The 24,244-nt window shown below is 45.6% G+C and overlaps 1 protein-coding gene across 1 annotated transcript in view; it reads left to right on the plus strand.

Moving 5' to 3' along the window:
- Positions 1 to 24,244, plus strand: part of PDK3 (pyruvate dehydrogenase kinase 3) — a 108,144-nt gene that overhangs the window by 61,322 nt on the left and 22,578 nt on the right. The window contains 6 exon segments of the mRNA XM_030202367.1: positions 1,364 to 1,453; positions 9,554 to 9,631; positions 21,007 to 21,083; positions 22,893 to 22,994; positions 23,275 to 23,309; positions 23,311 to 23,383. Of these exon segments, the coding sequence (XP_030058227.1) occupies positions 1,364 to 1,453; positions 9,554 to 9,631; positions 21,007 to 21,083; positions 22,893 to 22,994; positions 23,275 to 23,309; positions 23,311 to 23,383 (455 nt within the window).

Genomic DNA, 24,244 nt, shown 5'->3' on the forward strand with positions numbered 1-24,244 from the left:
GACCTGCATGGTCCATCCAGTCTGCCCAACAAGATAACTCTTATTTGCTGCTTTTTGTGTATACCCTACTTTGATTTGTACCTGTGCTCTTCAGGGCACAGACCGTATAAGTCTGCCCAGCACTATCCCCGCCTCCCAACCACCAGCCCCGCCTCCCACCACCGGCTCTGGCACAGGCACAGACCGTATAAGTCTGCCCAGCACTATCCTCGCCTCCCAACCACCAGCCCCGCCTCCCAACCACCGGCTCTGGCACAGACCGTATAAGTCTGCCCAGCACTATCCCCACCTCCCAACCACCAGCCCCGCCTCCCGATCTTGACTAAAGTCCTGAGGATCCATTCCTTCGGCACAGGATTCCTTTATGCTTATCCCACGCATGTTTGAATTCCATTACCGTTTTCATTTCCACCACCTCCCGCGGGAGGGCATTCCAAGCATCCACTACTCTCTCCGTGAAAAAATACTTCCTGACATTTTTCTTGAGTCTGCCCCCCTTCAATCTCATTTCATGTCCTCTCGTTCTACCGCCTTCGCATCTCCGGAAAAGGTTCGTTTGCGGATTAATACCTTTCAAATATTTGAACGTCTGTATCATATCACCCCTGTTTCTCCTTTCCTCCAGAGTATACATGTTTAGTTCAGCAAGTCTCTCCTCATACGTCTTGTAACGCAAATCCCATACCATTCTTGTAGCTTTTCTTTGCACCGCTTCAATTCTTTTTACATCCTTAACAAGATACGGCCTCCAAAACTGAACACAATACTCCAGGTGGGGCCTCACCAGCGACTTATACAGGGGCATCAACACCCCCTTTCTTCTGCTGGTCACACCTCTCTCTATACAGCCTAGCAACCTTCTAGCTACGGCCACCACCTTGTCGCACTGTTTCATCGCCTTCAAATCCTCAGATACTATCACTATGAACATGGAAGAGACTGATTTTACTCCTAGGTTTAACAGGGAGGGAAGGGGAGGGTGAAGGCATTTGGTTTGGGGTTGAGTAAAACAATAGTATTATGGAAGTTTAGGAATCTAGCAGCGAGAGTGGAGGGGGTGTACATGGTATTAGGGGGGAATTATAAAAAGAAAATGTGGGTTACAGATACAGAAATGTAATAGGGCTGTGGATTGTTTGTTCACTAATAAAAATTATTGAAATAGAAAAGTACAAGCCAGGAGTATTGTTGGTTTATATAACAAAATAGTACTCTTGATTGTCTTGCTGGTTTTTTGTGTGTTACTTGTTGTTTTGTTTAAAAAAGAGGATTTTTTTAAAGCCAGAATCAGGGTAGCATCTCATCCAAAGCACAGTGATGTTGGATTCTCTTCAGTGCAAGTGTTTTCTGGTTTAATCTTTAGCTCTTCTCTTCGGTGGAGACCCAAATCCAGCCCATCCTAAGCACATTGGAAGTATTGACCCTACATGTAATGTAGCTGAGGTGGTAAAAGGTAGGAAAACACTTTTTTTCTTCATTATGTTTGAGGCTCTCTTTTTTTTTTTTTTTTTTTTTTTTTTGTAACATGCTTTACAATATTTCTTGTATCTTGATGTTGATAAATTTTCAGGTTCATAGTTTGTTCGGGGCTATCTGCTGAATATCGGAACTAACCACTAAAGTGAAAATCAGATAATTTGTGGGCAGTCCAGGGGCGGAGCTGGCACTTAGTGGTTAAGAGTCAGTATTCAGCACTTAACCGCATAGGTTAACCAGACAAATCATACTGCATATCTTTATCTGATATCGCTTAGGCGCTTTAAGTGCTGAATATCCAGCCACATTATCACAAAACACCTAGCCACCTGCCTGGGGTTATCCCGCAGCCACTTAGAGGGTCTGTCTCCAGCACAGCTCAGGTCCACCTACACCTGTCGCTTGTGCTCTACACTAGCACTCACCGACTGGGTCACAACCACCTCTGGGCGAGTCTCCTACTCTCCAGATTATCCCCAGTGATTTCTAGGTTATTGGAGGCCACACTCCCAGTGGTTCCTCAGTTCCCAGAGAGCACTCACAGACCCAACACACAAACCACCAGTATTTGTTATCAGTCCAGACAGGCATTATTTTGTTTCCTTGCTCTTGTTATAGTGATTGTTTAGTGGCGTTGTATTAGTTGATGTTTTTGTGATTGCATCATTTCCTGCTGTATTGTCTCTCAGTAGAGATCTAATAAAGACTTCTATAAATTAAAAAAAAAAAGTGAGTGGATTGTGACGAGGAATGGCACAGTTGGATTAAAAGGCTTTAGACACATTCTTGGAAGGAAGTCCATGAACAATTATTAGCCAAGTAGCCTTGGGGAAAATCACTGCTTATTCCTAGGAACGAGTAACGAGAAATATACGCACTTTTTGGAATCCTTCTGGGTACTTGCGATTCACATCGCAGCTATCAGAAATAGGATGTGGGTCTTGAGAACATAAGTGCAAAAGGTCTATCTTGCCATTACTATCTTACAGATTTACTGTCAGCAGCTTCAAAATAATTATAAATGGAAGAGATTTCATGTTGAATAATGTCTCTGTGCTTATCTTCTCAGCTTCTTTCTACAGCGCCACTAATGGGTTTTTAGAAACTCCTCTACACCAACTCTGGAAAGTTCTTGTGTTCCATTGCCCCAGGTACAAAATAAGTACCTGTATATATGTAAACCGCTTTGAATGTAGTTGCAAAATACCACAGAAAGGCGGCATATCAAGTCTCATTTCCCTTCCCTTTGCTTCGTAAATAGTTTCAGTCAGAGAAGAATCAAGTTTAGATTACAATAAAAATCCTTTAAGGACTGCTCTGCTAGTTATGTGGCAAACTAGAAAGCAGCATATCTACTGTGCCACTTGGATGACTCAGGATGCTTTGCTGCATAAAAGCTTGTTATGTTGAGTATGAAAACTAAAATCAGGCCCCGAGGGAAAAAAGCAAACAGATTCAAGGAGCTTTTACCATTAACATATCTTCTGCTACTAACAGCCTTAGATACTGAGATGAGATGGTATAAACAGTTCACTCCACAAAAGTCAGAAGCTTTACTTTACAGTCTAACGTCTTCTATAAAGTTGTGAAGCCCACTTGCCAATTATCCCTCTTATACTGTAGCTGTCACACCATCCCAAAAAGACTGGCAAATGTAAGGCAAGCGAGATTTACTCTGGTGTTGCCAAGAAACAGCATGGATCTGCAAGCAAAGCTTAACTGCCAAATCTTGTGTTTATTCTGTATTAAAGAAGAGATGCCCACTGACTTCTTATTTCAAGGGAAACTTGCCAGTTCTGAATTAAAGAACAAAGCTCAAAATGTATAAAAGACCATCTGCCAACATACAGTGAACTTCTCTCCACCTGTCCAGCAATTGGTAGCTAATGCATGCCTTCTTTCCCATCAGGGAGGATGCAATTTCAGAGGGGATAATCTGCTTCTACAATGAAGGCTCCAGTGAGACTGAAACAAAAAGCTTTCAAATCTGAACCAATATTTCCTTGGGGATAGCTGGGTTACATTCTCTGCATGATTTAGCACTGGGTTCCCCATGAATGTGAAAAATTGAGGGATTCTAAATTGAGTGCGACTCCTGTGAGCTGGTCAGATCACTGTTTTATCACTTGTTGGTTACCGTTGAGTGTGCAAAGTAGTAATACTGAGTCCTTGATTACTTTTCAATCATGGGATCCTTGAAGATTGTTAAAGAAAGTATGGAGAGGAGTGGAGATGTTTCCACTGAATTGAGCGGTAGACAGTTGATACGATTCACTGTCTTCAGTCTTGAATCAGATAGCTTCTTTAACACAGAGTTGTGTCAAGCGGTGTCATGTAACGCCTTGGTTTTCGAAGGAATTTGCTGTCCAGGAAAAAGAACAGAGCTGTAAAGAGAGGGGTTAGATTTATATTAGAAAGTGACTATTGCAGCAAAAAAATATTGTTTTGATGAGAAGATTTCGTAAAACAATGTGGGAACACAAGAATTGTTTTCCATTGTGAGAGAACTGACTGTAAGCCCTCCAGTTTACAGATGGATTTGACTCTGTTGTCTTGTCAGGAATTTGCTGATGCTTTTTATAGAAAGGTGGCTTTGTTAGTTGAAACCTTGCCTGTGGAGGAATGTCCTTTGGCTCAAGTTGATCGGGAGAGTATTTTGAGTCATTGGATTGATTTTGTTCGTGTTGGTTGAGGTGATTAAGGGCTTGAGGTGAACCACTAACGCAGTAGATGTGTGTTCTCCACAGGTCTTAAAATTGTTGGAGAAGGATATTACTGAGATCATTGCTGGTTTGGTTAACCTCTCTTAGTTCAGGTGACAAGTTGGACGCGATGAGGCCAGAGAGTTATCGGCCAGTTTCTTCTTTGCTGTATATGTTTAAGAAATTTAAGGTTCTACTAAAAACACATTTTTTTTTCAAATTGGCTTTTGATTTGTAGTCCCAGAAGATAGGAGACTAAGGGCTCCTTTTACTATACAGGAAGTACTGCTGGGCTACCACAGCAGCCCGGTGGTACTTGCCACCCCTAGCACGCCGTCATTTCCGGCAGAACAAAAATTTATTTTTTTTGGAGCGTACCGGTTACCACTGGCCGCCAGATTAACTTGGGAGCCCTCACGTGGTGGCAAGAACCCCCCCCCCCCCCCCCCCCCCGAAATGGCCATGCCACAAGTGCTTTATTTGTCGCATGGCCATTTCCTGCAGGAAGACAATACTTCCCTTTTACCAGCTGCAGTAAAAGAGGGTCTCGGCGTGCATGTAAAACACACACCGATGCCAGTACTGGCCCGCTTTTGCCGCAGCTTTGTAAAAGAGGTCCTAAGTTTGCACTGACCATATTGTATTGTTAGTGGTAGGAATGATTGAATGTGTCAGAATGATTGACCTTCTGGTGTAGATGTGGCAAGTGTTTCCTATGTTAATGGAGTTCTTTTACATATTGAATTTGTAAACTGCCTAGACTACTACTACTACTTAACATTTCTAGAGCGCTACTAGGGTTACGCAGCGCTGTACAGTTTAACAAAGAAGGACAGATCCTGCTCAAAAGAGCGTACAATCTAAAGGACGAAATGTCAAGTTGGGGCAGTCTAGATTTCCTGCGTAGAGGTATAGTGGTTAGGTGCCGAAGGCGACATTGAAGAGGTGGGCTTTGAGTAAGGATTTGGAGGTGGGCAGTATATCAAGTTTTAGATAAAGATATTGGAAAAGTAGGTGTTAGTGCAGTTACAGGATTTTTTATTGGACATAATGATAGTGAATGAGTGTCAGTTTGGATTTAGACACCAGTTTTCAACAGAAATTCTGATTTCTAGTTGTGAAGATCTTAGACAGGGTTTTGACTGGGGGATTGAGTACCTTATGGTAATGTTAGATATTTCAGCAGTATTTGGTACAGTCAATCATGGGATTTTGCTGGAATGTTTGTCAGCTCTGGGGATAGGAAGGAATGTATTTAGATGTTTTGGGGGGTTTTTTGATCATCTGAAGTTTTGAGTTGAGAAATGCAAGGCTTTTTCAACATGGGAAAAAATTGGAGTGGGAGTTCCTCAGGGTTCAGCTTTACCGCCAATGTTGATTAATATTTATATCCAACCGATGTGTGGGCTCCTTTCTAGTCTCTTTTAGGATTTATGCTGATGGTTTATCATTTTGTTTTTCTTTTAGGGAGAATGTGTCAAACATACAACTCGTCAAACAATCCAGCATATCAGACACATTGTATGGAATAAATCCAAAATTGGATGAATGCATTTCAACTGAAGTTGAATATAGAAAAAAACACAATTTCAGTTTTTATCAGGTGGCTCTGCTGCTGTTTTTCCCTCAGAAATCAATATTGGGGTTCTGTTGCCAATTTTGAGAGAAGCTTATTTAGGAACGATTATGGATTTGGCATTCACGTAACCGTATTAAGCGGTATATTAAGTAATTAAATCAAATTTAAATCACAATTGCTGCAGCTTATAAAGCGAGTTTTGTTTTTTTAAAAGCTGCAATTGGTGAGGAGACTGTGTTATGTGTTGAGCCAAGAGTTTAGGATAGTGGTATAAGATTATATTATGCCACTGTTTGATTATTTAGGGAGACCTGGGTCGTTTCCTTTAGTCAATGCAGGTTTCACAGAATGCAGTGGCTAATGTGTTGTTGAGATGGTCTCAATTTGATCACTTATCACCAGGGTTGAAAAATCTCCTTCGGTTGTCAATCTCATGGAGAATTCAAGAGCTTATCTCTGGTTTATTACAGAGCAGCGTATAAGGAAACTCCGTGCTCCAGTCTTATCAACCTGGCCGCTCTTTATCCTCGGCGAATAATCTGTTGTGTGTTCTTTTCACCAGATCAGACTAGAGACCTATAGAGCAGCAATGTTTTGGGGTTGCGGGAGTGGTCTTGTGGAATTCTCTACCGCTTGCCCTTGACCTGGATTGGCCACTGTCGGTGACAGGATGCTGGGCTAGATGGACCTTTGGTCTTTCCCAGTATGGCACTACTTATGTACTTATGTACTTATTATCTACATTTTAGGAAGCAATTGAAGGCTTGTTCGTTTATTACAGCTTTTGAATGAATTTGATCTCTGGGTTTTTTGGAAGGAGTTTGGGGAAGGGCATTCATGGACAGCTTATCTTCTATAACGTTATTATGATTTGGTGTTTTATTGTTTTATTGGTGGATGCACAGCATCATAGATATTGCAGGATATAAACGTTTTAAATAAAAGTCTTGTCAGCTTGTTTTCAAAATGACACTTTGGCATTTTACTCCATTTGGTGGCTAAACCACATCCTACAAAATGTCATTAGAATACAAAAAACTTTAGAACAACAAAAGTTCTTTTTTTTTAATTCTTTATTTATAATGTCAAAATTTTAACATCACAAGAAAAACTTGTTACAGAAAATCAGACCTAAAGTAAAATATTAGGATAAATTATCCTTAGAAAATATTTATAATCTTATATTGTTTGTCTTCTTTAAATCACAAATGAGCATGTAAAGGGGGGCATGAAACATAAAAAGGGAAATCTAAACAGGTATAAATTCAGGAATAGGCTTAACACGCATTTTCATACCTATTTCAACTACTTCTAATCAATTGTTAGCTGCCGCAGATGATTTCCTTGAATCCAGAAACACTCTTAACTGCTCTGGCAGAAAAAATATATATTTGAGTCTTTGATATTTCAAAACACACTTACTAGGATAATTCGAAAAGAACGAAGCACCTATATCTAAAGTTTCTTTTCTCATACTCAGAAACAATTTCCTAAGTTCTTGTGTCTGCTTTGTAACATCCTGATATATTCGTACTGTTTTACCATAAAACAAATCATTCATTTTTCGGAAATATATTTTTTTTATCGCTTCAATATCTTGTTGGAAAACTAGTTGAACAAATAATGTCATTCTTTCAGAATGTTCAGATAAAGAAACTTCCAACAGTTCCGATATATTCAAATTTCCTTCCAAGATTTTTTTTTCTGAGGAGTTCTTGTTTTGGATATAGTAGGCTTTATTCACCAGGGGAATATCAACAACAAAAGTTCTTAGCATTGAGCAGTTCTTTACCATTTATAAATCAAATGGATAACCTTTCATATAAAACAGTAACAATTCGCGCTTTGCTGAAGACACTTGCAGTGTGGCTAATATAAGTACATAAGTAATGCCATACTGGGAAAAGACCAAGGGTCCATCGAGCCCAGCATCCTGTCCACGACAGCGGCCAATCCAGGCCAAGGGCACCTGGCAAGCTTCCCAAACGTACAAACATTCTATACATGTTATTCCTGGAATTTTGGAGTTTTCCAAGTCCGTTTAGTAGCGGTTTATGGACTTGTCCTTTAGGAAACCGTCCAACCCCTTCTTAAACTCTGCCAAGCTAACCGCCTTCACCACTTTCTCCGGCAACGAATTCCAGAGTTTAATTACACGTTGGGTGAAGAAAAATTTTCTCTGATTTGTTTTAAATTTACTACACTGTAGTTTCATCGCATGCCCCCTAGTCCTAGTATTTTTGGAAAGTGTGAACAGACACTTCACATCCACCTGTTCCACTCCACTCATTATTTTATATACCTCTATCATGTCTCCCCTCAGCCGTCTCTTCTCCAAGCTGTATAGCCCTAGCCTCCTTAGTCTTTCTTCATAGGGAAGTCGTCCCATCCCCGCTATCATTTTAGTCGCCCTTCGTTGCACCTTTTCCAATTCTACTATATCTTTCTTGAGATGCGGCGACCAGAATTGAACACAATACTCAAGGTGCGGTCGCACCATGGAGCGATACAACGGCATTATAACATCCTCACACCTGTTTTCCATACCTTTCCTGATAATACCCAACATTCTATTCGCTTTCTTAGCCGCAGCAGCACACTGAGCAGAAGGTTTCAGTGTGTTATCGACGACGACACCCAGATCCCTTTCTTGGTCCGTAATAAAAAGTCTCTTGTTGGAAGCGTGTAGCAACTCCATAAGATAAGTAAACATTCAATAGTTTATTTACACGGCACATTACACGTATCTTAAGTTGAGCACACTGTGTAGTACTAACCAGTATTTTGGGTTTTTTTGCTTTTACCGCAAATATGAAATTAGGCTTCTGTTTGCAGTGACAGTAGAGTTGAAAATTATAGGGGTGGTAAATGGCATTTATAAATCATATTTAAGCTTCACACTGAATTATCACAGTGTCCTTTGTTAGACTTGCAGAAAGTGGCCGAGACAGCTCTTAACGTGTGCCGAATACAGCCACTGGAATTCTGGGTGTCCCCTAGTACTTGACAGATGAGCTTGAAGTCTACAGAATAACTCAAGCCTTATGGTCTGTTATAGTTCCAGGTTAGTTATGCTAAATAGCAGGAAACAGGCATTCTTTATTTCCAGGACAAAGGAGATTATGCGCCTTGCGACCTTGGACAAGTCACTTAACCCTCCATGGCCTCAGGTACAAAATTAGGGCCCTATTTACTAAGCCGTGCTAACGTTTTTAGTGCACGCTAATGCTAGAGTCGCCCATTTGTTCCTGTGAGCGACAGTGTTTGGCACTCGCTTAAAACGCTAACACACCCTTAGCACTGCTTAGTAAACAGGGCTCTTAGATTGGAAGCATTCCAGAGACAGGAGAATATCTAGTGTAACTAAGCTCTGACTAAAGGTACGAGCCAAATCTAAATAAATAAAATGATTGTGAATGATGACAGAAAGGTGGCTAGGTTTGTACCTGCCATTCCAGTGAAAGTCAGTTAAGCTTTGATTTGAGTGGAAATGCTCTGTACTTTTATTTCATCCTCCTTCCAGATAGGGATCTCCCACCAAACCTTTTTGAATTCTGTCCCCTCCACCTCCCACAGAAGAGCATTCCAGGCACCCACCACCTTGTCTGTGCAAAGTATTTGTTTCCTAATGTTACTTTTAAGTATCCCTCCTTACAATTCGGTAGCCTCTCCATTTGTGGAAAAGGTTGGTTAGTTTGTTAATCTTTTAAGCATTTAAATGTCTCTGTATAATATTTCCCCTGTGAATTGTTAAATGTAAGTTTGGTAAAGAATTGTATATTTTATCTTGGAACAGATGCATATGAAACTGCAAAGCTGCTTTGTGAACAGTACTATTTGGTTGCACCAGATCTGGAAATTGAGGAATTCAATGGTAACAATTAAATATATGTTTCTTTATTTATATATTTGCATGTTTGGAATTGCATTTTAGAAATGCATGATAAATTGGATGTCTGTGTTGCTACATGCCCCTCCAAAGTATGGATGGTGAAACAGCAGGCGAACATTGATGATGTGTAATAACAAAATAAATATTTATATTGCTGACACCTGACTCCCGTTTCCCAGTCCCTCATTCACAAAACCCTGCCCCTTACAAAAGAGCCACTGGCCACCTGTAACCCACCAGGATCTGCCCACACTGTAGATGTCCTGTGTAAGTTTTCTTGAGCGAAAGTAGTCCCCCTTCACTGCTGCCTGGGATTGGCTCCAAGATCGCTGCTATCTGGGAACACTGACAAAACATCTACCGTGCGGATAGGTCCTGGCAGGGGTAAGGCTACAGCTCTTTTATCTGGGGCAAGATTTTATAAGTTGGGGTATCAGAAAGCATAGGGGTGTCTGGAGGGGGATCAGAACTTTTGTTGGGGTGCTTAGGAGGAGAATTAGACCTCTTGGGGGTGGGACAGGGTAGAAGGGGAAACAGAGTTTTGGGGGGTTCATCACCACAAAGTTTGGGGTTATAGGGGGTTATGGTTGGAGTGAGTACAGTATGTGACCTCTGTGATAGATGCTGGGCACACTCCCTGTATGAACCACACAGGCCTTGCACTTATCCTTTGTTAAGATTGGCCGTTAATGTAGGGTAAGTACAGATAGTTCTCCGAGGACAAGCAGGCTGCTTGTTCTCACGACTGGGGTTGACGTCCGCGGCAGCCCCCACCAACCGGAAGAAGCTTCGCGGGACGGTCGGCACGCAGGCCACGCCCACCGCGCATGCGCGGCCGCCTTCCCGCCCGTGCGCGACCGCTCCCGCTAGTTACTTTTTTCCCGCGACTGAGAGAGTTGTGCAATTGCCTCTCTCTCTGTTCAGCCGCCGGATTTTCGACCGCGTTTACGCGGATCGTTGCTTGGACCGTTCGGTTCCCTCTCATTTTGTTTGTTTTGTTTAAAAAGAAAAAAAAAAAAAAAAAAGAAATTTTTCGCGCTTGTGGAGCACGCGTTCCCTTTTTCCCTCGCTTACTAGCGGGGACGCCACGTTGCGGCCTAGTGGCCGCTCGGTCGATTGATTTTTTCGTGGTGTGATTTTAGCCACCATTGCCGACTTTGACTTCGCCGACGCGATTTTTCCGTCGATGTCCTCGAAGGTCCCGAGTGGATTTAAAAAGTGTGGTCGCTGCAGCCGGCCGATCTCGCAGACCGACACCCACGCTTGGTGCCTCCAGTGCCTCGGGCCGGAGCACAATCTCAAGTCGTGCGCTTTGTGTCTCGGTCTCCGGAAACGGACTCAGGTTGCGAGGCAAGTTCTGCGGGACCGTCTTTTTGGAACTTGCGCCGGCCCCTCGACGTCGACCTCGACGGCATCGGTATCGAAGGCCGGTTCTTCGGTACCGGTATCGATGCCCGAGACATCGGCACCGAGGGCAGCGACCCCAGGAGAACAGGTCCCGTCGGCCCGCCGGTCCCGCCGTGTGAGAGTGGGGTTGAGAGGCCGCGTGGGCAGTCGTCCCCGGTCACTCCCTCAGCTCGTGAGCCACGGGACCGAACCCTGTCGGACCCGGTACCTCGAGACCGAGGGGGATCGACCTCCTCCTCCTCCATGCCCTCCGGCGCCGGTGACGTGCACCGGAAAAAAGATAAGAAGCGCCGTCACCGGGAGCCCTCGGTGCACCCTGAAGAGGAGTCGACGCCGAAGCGTCATCACAGAGAGGAGAGATCTCCGTCGGTGGTGGAGGTACCGACGCGTCGGGGTTCCGGCACCTCGGTGCCGTCTCCTGGCCCCCAGCAGCTTCTGGCACCGACACCCTTACCGGCCCCACCGCCTTTCCCGGCAGCGGGCCTGGACGAGTGCCTCAGAGCCATCCTTCCGGGGATCCTGGAAGGGCTGATGCGCCAGGCTGTGCCCCTCGGCGCCGATGACTGTGGCGCCGGCGAGCTCTAGCCCGGCGCCGGGGCTGTCGACACCGCCGCCGCTTGCGGTGCCGGTCTCGACCGCCACGCAGGTGGAGTCCCCGTCGACGTCGATGGAGGGAGCTCCGTCCCCGCCGGCGCGGGAGTCCACCGCTCGACGACACCGAGACCTCGGTGCCTCGACGTCGAGCCGGGCCCGGTACAGGACTCAGCTACATGAGCTAATGTCCGATACCGAGGATGAGGACTCGTGGGGGGAAGAGGAGGACCCTAGATATTTCTCCTCAGAGGAGTCTACGGGCCTCCCCTCGGACCCCACGCCTTCACCGGAGAGGAAGCTCTCACCTCCTGAGAGTCTCTCCTTTGCCTCTTTTGTGCGGGATATGTCTATAAGCATTCCCTTCCCCGTGGTCTCTGTGGAGGAGCCGAGGGCCGAGATGCTCGAGGTCCTCGACTATCCATCACCACCTAGAGAGTCCTCCACGGTACCGCTGCACAATGTCCTGAAGGAGACGCTGCTTCGGAACTGGGTGCGACCACTAACTAACCCCACCATTCCCAAGAAAGCAGAGTCCCAGTACAGGATCCACTCTGACCCAGAGCTCATGCGGCCCCAGTTGCCCCATGACTCAGCGGTCGTGGATTCTGCTCTCAAGAGAGCACGGAGTTCGAGGGATACCGCCTCGGCGCCCCCGGGGCGGGAGTCTCGCACTCTGGACTCATTTGGGAGGAAGGCCTACCAATCCTCCATGCTCGTGACCCGCATCCAATCTTACCTGCTCTATATGAGCATCCACATGCGGACCAATGTGCAACAGCTGGCGGACCTGGTCGATAAGCTCCCGCCGGAGCAGTCCAGGCCTTATCAGGAGGTGGTCAGGCAGCTGAAGGCGTGCAGAAAGTTCCTGTCCAGGGGGATTTTTGACACCTGTGACGTGGCATCTCGTGCTGCGGCCCAAGGTATAGTGATGCGCAGGCTCTCATGGCTGCGTGCCTCTGACCTGGACAACCGCACCCAGCAGAGACTGGCTGACGTCCCTTGCCGGGGGGATAATATTTTTGGCGAGAAGGTCGAGCAGATGGTTGACCAACTGCATCAGCGGGAAACCGCTCTCGACAAGCTCTCCCACCGGGCGCCTTCAGCACCCGCCCCCGCGGGCGGGCGTTTTGCCCGGGCTCGGCAGGCTGCACCCTACTCTTTTGCGAAGCGTAGGTACAACCAGCCGGCCCGAAGGCCTCGTCAGGCACAGGGACAGCCCCAGCGCGCTCGTTCCCGTCAACAGCGTGCGCCTAAGCAGCCCCCTGCGCCTCCACAGCAAAAGCCGGGGACGGGCTTTTGACTGGATCCATGGGAACATAGCCGCCCTACAAGTGTCCGTACCGGACGACCTGCCGGTCGGAGGGAGGTTAAAATTCTTTCACCAAAGGTGGCCTCTCATAACCTCCGACCAGTGGGTTCTCCAAATAGTGCGGTACGGATACGCCCTGAATTTGGCCTCCCTGCCTCCAAATTGTCCTCCGGGAGCTCAGTCTTTCAGCTCCCATCACAAGCAGGTACTTGCAGAGGAACTCTCCGCCCTTCTCAGCGCCAATGCGGTCGAGCCCGTACCACCCGGGCAGGAAGGGCAGGGATTCTATTCCAGGTACTTCCTTGTGGAAAAGAAAACAGGGGGGATGCGTCCCATCCTAGACCTGAGAGGCCTGAACAAATTCCTGGTCAAAGAAAAGTTCAGGATGCTTTCCTTGGGCACCCTTCTGCCAATGATTCAGAAAAACGATTGGCTATGTTCCCTGGATTTAAAGGACGCATACACTCACATCCCGATACTGCCAGCTCACAGACAGTATCTCAGATTCCGCCTGGGCGCACGGCACTTTCAGTATTGTGTGCTGCCCTTTGGGCTCGCCTCTGCCCCACGAGTGTTTACAAAGTGCCTCGTGGTGGTAGCGGCCTACCTACGCAAGCTGGGAGTGCACGTGTTCCCATATCTCGACGATTGGCTGGTCAAGAACACCTCGGAGGCAGGAGCCCTCCGGTCCATGCAGTGCACTATTCAACTTCTGGAGCTGCTGGGGTTTGTGATAAATCACCCAAAGTCCCATCTCCAGCCAACTCAGTCTCTGGAATTCATAGGAGCGCTGCTGAATTCCCAGATGGCTCAGGCCTACCTTCCCGAAGCGAGGGCCACCAATCTCTTGGCCCTGGCTTCGCAGACCAGAGCGTCTCAGCAGATCACAGCTCGGCAGATGTTGAGACTTCTGGGTCATATGGCCTCCACAGTTCATGTGACTCCCATGGCTCGTCTTCATATGAGATCTGCTCAATGGACCCTAGCTTCCCAGTGGTTCCAAGCCACCGGGAATCTAGAGGATGTCATCCGCCTCTCCACCAGTTGCCGCACTTCACTGCTCTGGTGGACCATACGGACCAATTTGACCCTGGGACGTCCATTCCAAATTCCGCAGCCCACGAAAGTGCTGACGACGGATGCATCTCGCCTGGGATGGGGAGCCCATGTCGATGGGCTTCACACCCAGGGTCTGTGGTCCCTCCAGGAAAAGGATCTGCAGATCAACCTCCTGGAGCTCCGAGCGATCTGGAACGCACTGAAGGCTTTCAGAGATCGGCTGTCCTGCCAAATTATCCAAATTCGGACAGACAATCAGGTTGCAATGTATTACGTCAACAAGCAGGGGGGCACCGGATCTTGCCCCCTGTGTCAGGAAGCCGCCGGTATGTGGCGTTGGGCGTGTCGGTTCGGCATGCTTCTCCAAGCCACGTACCTGGCAGGCGTAAACAACAGTCTGGCCGACAGACTGAGCAGAGTCATGCAACCGCACGAGTGGTCGCTCCATTCCCGAGTGGTACGCAAGATCTTCCGAGAGTGGGGCACCCCCTCGGTGGATCTTTTCGCCTCTCAGACCAACCACAAGCTGCCTCTGTTCTGTTCCAGACTTCAGACACACGGCAGGCTAGCGTCAGATGCCTTTCTCCTTCATTGGGGGACCGGCCTCCTGTATGCTTATCCTCCCATACCTTTGGTGGGGAAGACCTTACTGAAGCTCAAGCAAGACTGCGGCACCATGATTCTGATAGCGCCCTTTTGGCCCCGTCAGATCTGGTTCCCTCTTCTTCTGGAGTTGTCCTCCGAAGAACCGTGGAGATTGGAGTGTTTTCCGACTCTCATTTCGCAGAACGACGGAGCGTTGCTGCACCCCAACCTTCAATCCCTGGCTCTCACGGCCTGGATGTTGAGGGCGTAGACTTCGCTGCGTTGGGTCTGTCTGAGGGTGTCTCCCGGGTCTTGCTTGCCTCTAGGAAGGATTCCACTAAAAAGAGTTACTTTTTCAAGTGGAGGAGGTTTGTCGTTTGGTGTGAGAGCAAGGCCCTAGAACCTCGTTCTTGCCCTGCACAGAACCTGCTTGAATACCTTCTGCACTTATCAGAGTCTGGCCTCAAGACCAACTCAGTAAGGAATCACCTTAGTGCGATTAGTGCTTACCATTATCGTGTGGAAGGTAAAGCCATCTCTGGAGAGCCTTTAGTCGTTCGATTCATGAGAGGCTTGCTTTTGTCAAAGCCCCCTATCAAGCCTCCTACTGTGTCATGGGATCTCAACGTCGTCCTCACCCAGCTGATGAAACCTCCTTTTGAGCCACTGAATACCTGCCATCTGAAGTACTTGACCTGGAAGGTCATTTTCTTGGTGGCAGTTACTTCAGCTCGTAGGGTCAGTGAGCTTCAAGCCCTAGTAGCTCATGCTCCATATACTAAATTTCATCACAACAGAGTAGTGCTCCGCACTCACCCAAAGTTCCTGCCGAAGGTGGTGTCGGAGTTCCATCTTAACCAGTCAATTGTCTTGCCAACATTCTTCCCCAGGCCGCATACCCGCCCTGCTGAACGTCAGTTGCACACATTGGACTGCAAGAGAGCATTGGCCTTCTACTTGGAGCGGACACAGCCCAACAGACAGTCCGCCCAATTGTTTATTTCTTTCGACCCTAACAGGCTAGGGGTCGCTGTCGGGAAACGCACCATCTCCAATTGGCTAGCAGATTGCATTTCCTTCACTTACGCCCAGGCTGGGCTGACTCTTGAGGGTCATGTCACGGCTCATAGTGTCAGAGCCATGGCAGCGTCGGTGGCCCACTTGAAGTCAGCCACTATTGAAGAGATCTGCAAGGCTGCGACGTGGTCATCTGTCCACACATTCACATCTCATTACTGCCTCCAGCAGGATACCCGACGCGACAGTCGGTTCGGGCAGTCGGTGCTGCAGAATCTGTTTGGGGTGTAAATCCAACTCCACCCTCCAGGACCCGAATTTATTCTGGTCAGGCTGCACTCTCAGTTAGTTGTTCTTCGTAGGTCAATTTCTGTTGTACCCTCGCCGTTGCGAGGTTCAATTGACCTGGGTTATTGTTTTGAGTGAGCCTGAGAGCTAGGGATACCCCAGTCGTGAGAACAAGCAGCCTGCTTGTCCTCGGAGAAAGGGTATGATACATACCTGTAGCAGTTGTTCTCCGAGGACAGCAGGCTGATTGTTCTCACCTACCCTCCCTCCTCCCCTTTGGAGTTGTGTGTTTCATATTTTATTGCTTGTCATTCAACTGGCGGGAGCGGTCGCGCACGGGCGGGAAGGCGGCCGCGCATGCGCGGTGGGCGTGGCCTGCGTGCCGACCGTCCCGCGAAGCTTCTTCCGGTTGGTGGGGGCTGCCGCGGACGTCAACCCCAGTCGTGAGAACAATCAGCCTGCTGTCCTCGGAGAACAACTGCTACAGGTATGTATCATACCCTTTACCCTTCTAACAGGGGCCTCCTGGACATTGCAAGTAGCAGCTCTAACTTCCAGTGTCAACCTTTATGGACATGGACACACACCCTTCCTCTTCTGCAATGGGGAATGAACAACCATATTTTTAGCGAACCCAAGTCCCACCTAAAACACATCTCCTTGCCAGATGCACGTTCAGTAGTTTTAGGCGTGAAATATCCTGACTTTGTAAAGTCAGGAAATGGATGTCAAGTTCCAGTTTATGAATGTCTAAAACAAGAATAATGCTTCTAAATACCTACTGTTACCTTTTCTTTCTGACAAGTTCTGAGAGAAGAGGACATTTCTCTGAGTAAGTGACATTTATTTTGCTCTGTGCTTGCTAACTTAAAGGTTTGGTTTAAAAAAGGAATTGTAGGTTATTGATAAACACAGTTATAAAACTTTTAAAAAGGAGCAAACTTTATTAACTAGTCTCCATACCCTTTTCTCCTTAGTTTTAAAACTTGAGTTTTCTGCCACATCATTAACAGATAGACTCTAGAAGGCACAGTAGGGCCTAGTTCAGTCCTCATTCCTAACCCCCTCCCCAGCTCCCACCCACTCTTTGTTTATAGTCAATTATTCTAATTAGGACAACAGGAGGACAGTTTTCATTATTCGTTTCTGAGAAGCAAACACTAAATAAATTGCATATTATACCATATAATCTTAAGGCTCTTTATTTTAATTAAACAACTCTATAATACTAAGATGTAGACAGCAGTCCAGCAGCAAGAGGAGTGCTATCCAGACTTTTGCTTTGAGTATCACATGTATGATTATCTTCCAGTTGGTGAGAGGGGAAGGCCGACAGTCGCTCAAAAGCGCATGGTTCAGAATAAGATTTCTTTCAAAGATATCACCAAAACAGGGAAAATAGGGCATCCTGATAGCGAGGTTCCAATAGAGAGCATAGTAGACCTGCAGGTGTCTTTAAATAAAAAGCAGACAGATTTTCAAGATTGCACAATATCACTGTCAACTGCTGAACAAGATGTAAATAGGAACAAAAAACATAGTTTGAAATGTCTATATGTGAATGCCAGCCTAAGAAATAAGATGAGAGAGTTAGAATATATTGTAGTAAATGAAAAATTAGCTATAATAGACATCCGAGACCTGGTAGAGGGAGGATAGCCAATGGGACACTGTCATACCAGGGTACAAATTACATCATAGTGATAGGGTGGATAGAGTTTGTGGATGGGTAGCATTGTATCAGAAATTAGGGAGGCAACACAATAATAATGGGTGATTTCAATTACCCTGACTCTGACTGGGTAAAGGTAACATCAGGGCATGCTAAGGAGGTAATACAGACAGAGAGGGTAGTACAGTATACAATTAGAGAAACCAAAAGCAAAAAAGCAACACTGGGCCTTCAAGACTAGGACAACAGGAGTACTTTATTAACCGAAGACCCGACACGGGCCGTGTTTCGGCGCCTGCCTCAGGGGTCTGATAATAAAAACATATAAACACATAAATAAATAAAATACACAATGTAGGTAATGGCAGCATCGTGTCAGTTACAGATGTAAATAATATATAAAATATATCAATATTGTGTCATCTTGACAGGCAGCCCTTCATGATACAGAGGGTTAGAGCTAAATCTGTCGATTTAGTGTCTTATTTAAATTAATAGTATGCCAACAGCTATACAATGATAGCAAAACCAGCTCTTTCAAGATTAAAGATATGGGGGGTTAACAAATCATTCTTAAATTAATTATTTTAAAATATTAAAGATATATTTTTTTTATATTTTAAATATGCAGCACTAGTCCTTAGTGGAGCCCATGATCTGGTGCAGGAGATAATGGTGGTGGGGCCGCTTGATAACAGTGATCATAATATGATCAGTTTTGATATCGGCTTTGGAGTAAGTACACACAGGAAATCTAATGTTAGCATTTAACTTTCAAAAAGGAGACTATGATAAAATGAGAAGAACAGAGGAGCAGCTGCGAAGGTCCAAATTTTACATCAGGCGTGGATGCTGGTCAAAAATACCATCCTGGAAGGATGGGCCAGTTATATTCCATGTATTGAAAAAGGAGGAACAGCTGGCATGGTTAAAAAGTGAGGTGATGGAAGCTATTAGAGCTAAAAGAAAATTCTTCAGAAAATGGAAGAAGGATCTGACTGAAAATAATAACAAACAGCATAAATGGCAAGTCAAATGCAAAGCGCCGATAAGAAAATCAAAGAAGATTGCGTTGGAGGCAAAAACACATAGTAAAAATGTCTTTAGGTATATTAAAAGCAAGAAGCCGGCAAAAGAATCGGTTGGACTGCTAGATGACCAAGGGGTAAAAGAAGCACTCAGGGGGAAGACAAAGCCATAGAGGAGAGATTAAAATAATTCTTTGCTTCAGTCTTCACTGAGGAAGATTTGGGAGAGATACCAGTGCCAGAAAAGGTATTCAAAGCCGATGAGTCTGTCTGTTAATGTTGTGGTACAAAGTTCAAGTTTTAAAACTAGAGGGAAAAGAGTATGGAGATTAGTTGATAAAGTTTGCTTTTTATATTTTTATTCTGCCTATCACTAACCTACAATTCTTCCTTTAAACCCCAAGTTTTAAGTTCCCAAAGCAAAATAATGTTCACTTAGCAGAGAAATGTCCTGGTCTCTCAGAACTTTAGGATCCCTGTGTAAAGCTCGAAATACAACCGTGCAGCATTTTGGTGGCTCTTTGAATTGCTTCTACCTTGTCTAGATTTGAAAGTTTCATGTTTTCCCATCCAGTAATAAAATGGCCTCCTATCTGACAAGCGTATATAATACCCTGTAATCCCTCGTCAGGGTGGAAAAGAGGTTAGGAGATTCTTTGTATCTATTTCAATGCATTTATTTTTCTCCAGCTAAAAGTAGAAGATTATTCTGGCTGTTTTTATCTACTGTTTTTTCCTGAGACATAGTAGATGATGGCAGAAAAAGACCTGCACAGTCCATCCAGTCTGCCCAACAAGATAACTCATTTGCTGCTTTTTGTGTATACCCTACTTTGATTTGTACCTGTGCTCTTCAGGGCACAGACCGTATAAGTCTGCCCAGCACTATCCCCGCCTCCCAACCACCAACCCCGCCTCCCAACCACCAGCTCTGGCACAGACTGTATAAATCTGCCCAGCACTATCCTCGCCTCCCAACCACCAGTCCCGTCTCCCACCACCAGTCCCGTCTCCCACCACCGGCTCTGGCACAAACCGTATAAGTCTGCCCAGCACTATCCCCGCCTCCCAACCACCAGTCCCGTCTCCCACCACCGGCTCTGGCACAGACCGTATAAGTCTGCCCAGCACTATCCTCACCTCCCAACCACCAGTCCTGCCTCCCAACCACCGGCTCTGGCACAGACCGTACAAGTCTGTCCAGCACTATCTCCACCTCTCACCACCGGCTCTGGCACAGACTGTATAAGTCTGCCCAGCACTATCCTCACCTTCCAACCACCAGTCCTGCCTCCCAACCACTGGCTCTGGCACAGACCGTACAAGTCTGTCCAGCACTATCCCTGCCTCCAAACCACCAGTTCCACCTCCCACCACTGGCTCTGGCACAGACCGTATAAGTCTGCCCAGCACTATCTCTGCCTCTCACCACCGGCTCTGGCACAGACCGTATAAGTCTGCCCAGCACTATCCCCGCCTCCCAACCACCAGCCCCGTTCACGTTTTGGGAATGCAGAAACCAGCATTTTGACATGTATATTGCACACCAGTCTAAATCCTGATTTTAGCATGACCAAAATGCTAATGCATGCATATGGCAAGGGGGTGTGGTCTGGGTGTATTTTGGGTGAGACTATGGTGGGACGAGAAGATACACATCCATCCCCTGTTTCAGAAGAATGCACATTTCTGTCCACTGGCATCAGTATCGAGGTTGCTTCTGGGAATGTCTAGGCTTGAGAAGGTGATGGGTGGGTCACTCCCTTAATTCTCCAGTGTTTTGCCCCAAAAGTGATACTGGCAAAAGATATCAAGTGCTGTGATGCCTTTGGTGAACAGACATGAATGTTCTGAAATGTTACAGGCACATGCATGTTAACTCTGCTGATGCTTGTAAAATGAATTCCCCCTGCTGCACATGCTTCCGTGTCTGTTCCCAGATGTGTCTTAGAACAGGCTCTACATCAGCGAATCTTGTTCTAAAATACTAGCGGAACTAGATGCGTTGCAACCTGGACATCTCGATCTTGATTAATATGCCCTTTCTGAATTCTGCTTCATTATGTTTGGGCGTGTGTTCTCTGCATTGAGGTTAAAGTATGGTGAAATCTCTGTAATAATGAAGTTTAATTTAAATTTATTTTATTTTCTGCTTTTATAGCCCACATTTTCCCACCTAATAGTAGGTTCAATATGGCTTACAGTTGCTCTATGAGGATTACATTTATCTTATAGTAAGCTGGTTGCAGTGTGGTTTACAGTTATCAGAGTGAATCGTTGATGTGACTTAATGCCAGTTGAGCAGTGTTATGTGCATGTACGTCCACCTTTTCATTTCTGCACTGCAATGCTGTAGTCTTATGCTTTGAATTCATGATGTTATGTTCTCTCTTTCCAGCGAAATTACCAGGCAAACCCATTCAAGTCGTCTATGTGCCCTCACATCTCTTCCATATGCTTTTTGAACTATTCAAGGTACACAGAGGAGATCAACATGGCTCTTCATTCAGCACAGTACATTTGGCGATGTGTTTTTGAGTAACATTAGAATACTAGTAAAAATGGCCCGTTTCTGGTGCCGATGAAACGGGCGCTAGCGGGCACGGGACACCCTTCCCCTCCCCTTACGGTACCTGTTCTGTCGGCCCAGGAAAGAAAGAGCCCCCGCCCTCTTTCCTCCCGTAGCTGTGGCTTCCTTGCTGCATCGTGTGGGAGTCCGGTTCTCGGCGTTTCAAAATGGCCGCCGAGAGTTGAAGTCTCGCGAGGCAGCTTGAACTCTCGGCGGCCATTTTCAAACGCCGAGAGCCGGACTCCCACACGATGCAGCAAGGAAGCCACCGCTACGGGAGGAAAGAGGGGGCTCTTTCTTTCCTGGGCCGACGGAACAGGTACCTCTAGACCACCAGGGAGACACGCGTAAGGGGAGGGGAGGTGACAGGGAGGGAGGGAGGTTGGTGAGGTTAAGCGTGTGCTACCGTGGGCGGGGCGGTAAGTTGTATGGGGGGCGGGGCTATGTGGCGAAAGGGGCCGGGTTCATGTGCACGGCGGCTGGGATTTGTTGGAAGGGGAGGAGTAGGGATACTGCTCCCCGTGTGTTAATTTGTTTTCGTGTTCCGCCCTCGACGTCATCACGTGTGACGCGAGGGCGGGCATGAAGATGTTGTGGCTTCACCACGAACCGGTGTGTGAGTGACTTCAGTGTCCTCAGAACGTTGAGGCTGCGTTTTATTATAGTAGATAGGGTGCTTTTTATTTTTCGTAACATTGTGCGATTAACAGTATTTCTCCAGAAGCTGTCAGGTTCTACAGGCAGGGCAGCACTGCACTCTGTAACCTGCTGGCCACGTGCTCCCTGTAGTGCTGCAGAAAACGTGAAAGGATCCTGTGTGCGTGAAAGCAGTTCTTTATCTGTCAGTTTGCTGCTCCTTTGAACCTTTAGTTCAATTGGAGTTCAATCTGGGATACTGGCACTGTGCAGCTACCCTGGGATTTTTACCCTGTTATTAATCTTCCTCCCTTCCACTCAGCGCATGGCTAGTCATGGCAGTGGCCGTCTGTTACCAGTAAGCATGTGCCAGAGCTCGTTTCTGAACCCTGTAATCATGGGCTATAAATTAATCTGCTGTGAACATCCTCAGGAGCCTGGAGAGTGGAATATCTGACTCATGGATTGAGCTAGGGACCTTCCACACCTGGCTGTGCACAGCAGTGCCAGTGAGCTACTAGTTCAGTCCTCAAAATCAGTTCAGTAGATTTTGTTTTCTTACTGTTCACATGTTGAATAATGTGTGAGTGCCATGTTAATTTACTTGATTTCTGTGTGATCAAATATAATGCTTATAGCATTGAGAGAATGTCTTTGATAAAGGCACAAATTGTGAAATTCAAAATTAAATCCTACCACAAACCTATAATTTAGTTGAACTGTTATATTGCAGATAATGGTTATGACAGGCCAAAAGCTAGGTAAAAATACAGATTAAGATGTTTTTTTATTTAGAAATACACTATTGAACTGGTTTCAAAATTGCTGAAACAAAATACTAGAAGGGCTTTTCCCCTCTAAATGAAATAATGATGAAAGGCCTGACAGGTGAAGATTAAAGGCAGCCTAAAACGCCTTTTGCATGCGACTATTGAATCCATTTGGAAACGGCATTGGTTAATCATTACAGCCATGATGTATTGTTACCATGAAATTTTCTGCCCAAACATTTTGTTTCTGTGTAGGCAGGTTCTATAAACCCACATCACAATGAACCAAATTATCTTTTTTAACTTCAGAACTCCATGAGAGCCACAGTAGAATTGCATGAAGGCAGGCGAGAAGGATACCCGCCTATTAAAATTTTAGTCACTCTGGGTAAAGAAGATTTATCTATAAAGGTGAGCATTTTATTTGAAGACAGTGACTTTTAGGAGTTTATTCTTATCCTGCATATAATTTGGATACCATTTTATAATTCCATGGAGCACGAAGTCAGTATACCAAGTGTATCTTCCAGCATTTATCAGATTTACTTGAGTGCTCATTTAAACAGCTGCAGTTTGTAATGTTTTCATTTGCATTTTAAAATCTATAAACATATTTTGCATGTAATAGACTTGGATTTGCTTTGCTCCTGCGAAAACATAAGAAAATGCAACTCTTGACTTTATACCATAGATCAGTGATCACGGTGGTGGTGTCCCTCTGCGCAAATAGACCGTCTGTTAACTACATGTACTCGACAGCACCCCAGCCCAGTCTGGAACCGACCAGAGCTGCACCTTTGGTAAGATTTTGTGTTAAACTTAGCTTCAACTTCTAGATTTGGCAGATTCCCAAGTTCATTTTATTGAATAGCTCCAACATGCTGTCAGGCTTGTATACTTTTCATCACTCAGTATCTTTAAAGCAACTTTACAGATTGAATCTAGGATAGGGAAAAATAGTCAAAACATTTCTGAGTAACTTCTAGTTAAGTGATATTGGTATTGGCTAGGAGAGACGTGCATTTGTTCAAAATGTTATGGATGTGTTTGTTGAGGTTGTTTGTTTTTTTTCAATGATTGTAATGTGGATGATATGATACATGCTGTTACGTACAAGTTATATCTGTCTCAATAACGTTCATTAAAAGGAAAAAAATGAAACGGATAATGTCAGCTCAAATAAGAAAACAAAATTCTGAAAAGTGCGTGCTCATTCCGAAGAGTGCTCCTAAAATATATATATATATATATATATATATCTCTCAATATGAAAACAAAAGGACAATTCCCGTAAACTACACACACAGATGTTGAGTGTGTAGAATTTCAGTCCTTGGATCTGCCTGATGGTGTTTCCAGATTCTTGCTCACTTAGAGATGTTTTTCTTTTAAATGGAACAGATTTGCCGTCTGTTGGGAAGGCAAGGCCATTGGATCCTCTTACTTGCCTTACACAAAAGCTGGTTGAATACCTCCTACACCTCTTTGAGTCCGGTTTGAAAACCAACTCTGTAAGGGTACACCTTATGCAATCAGTGCTTATTAAACTCATCTCTGTATCGCCTGTAGTTCGATTCATGAGAGGTTTGCTGTTGTCAAATCCCCCCATTAAACCTCCTACTCTGTCTTGGGATCTCAACATCATTCTCACACTTCTGATG

The sequence above is a fragment of the Microcaecilia unicolor genome, chromosome 4 (genome assembly GCF_901765095.1).
Source record: "Microcaecilia unicolor chromosome 4, aMicUni1.1, whole genome shotgun sequence".
Taxonomy (NCBI): domain Eukaryota; kingdom Metazoa; phylum Chordata; class Amphibia; order Gymnophiona; family Siphonopidae; genus Microcaecilia; species Microcaecilia unicolor.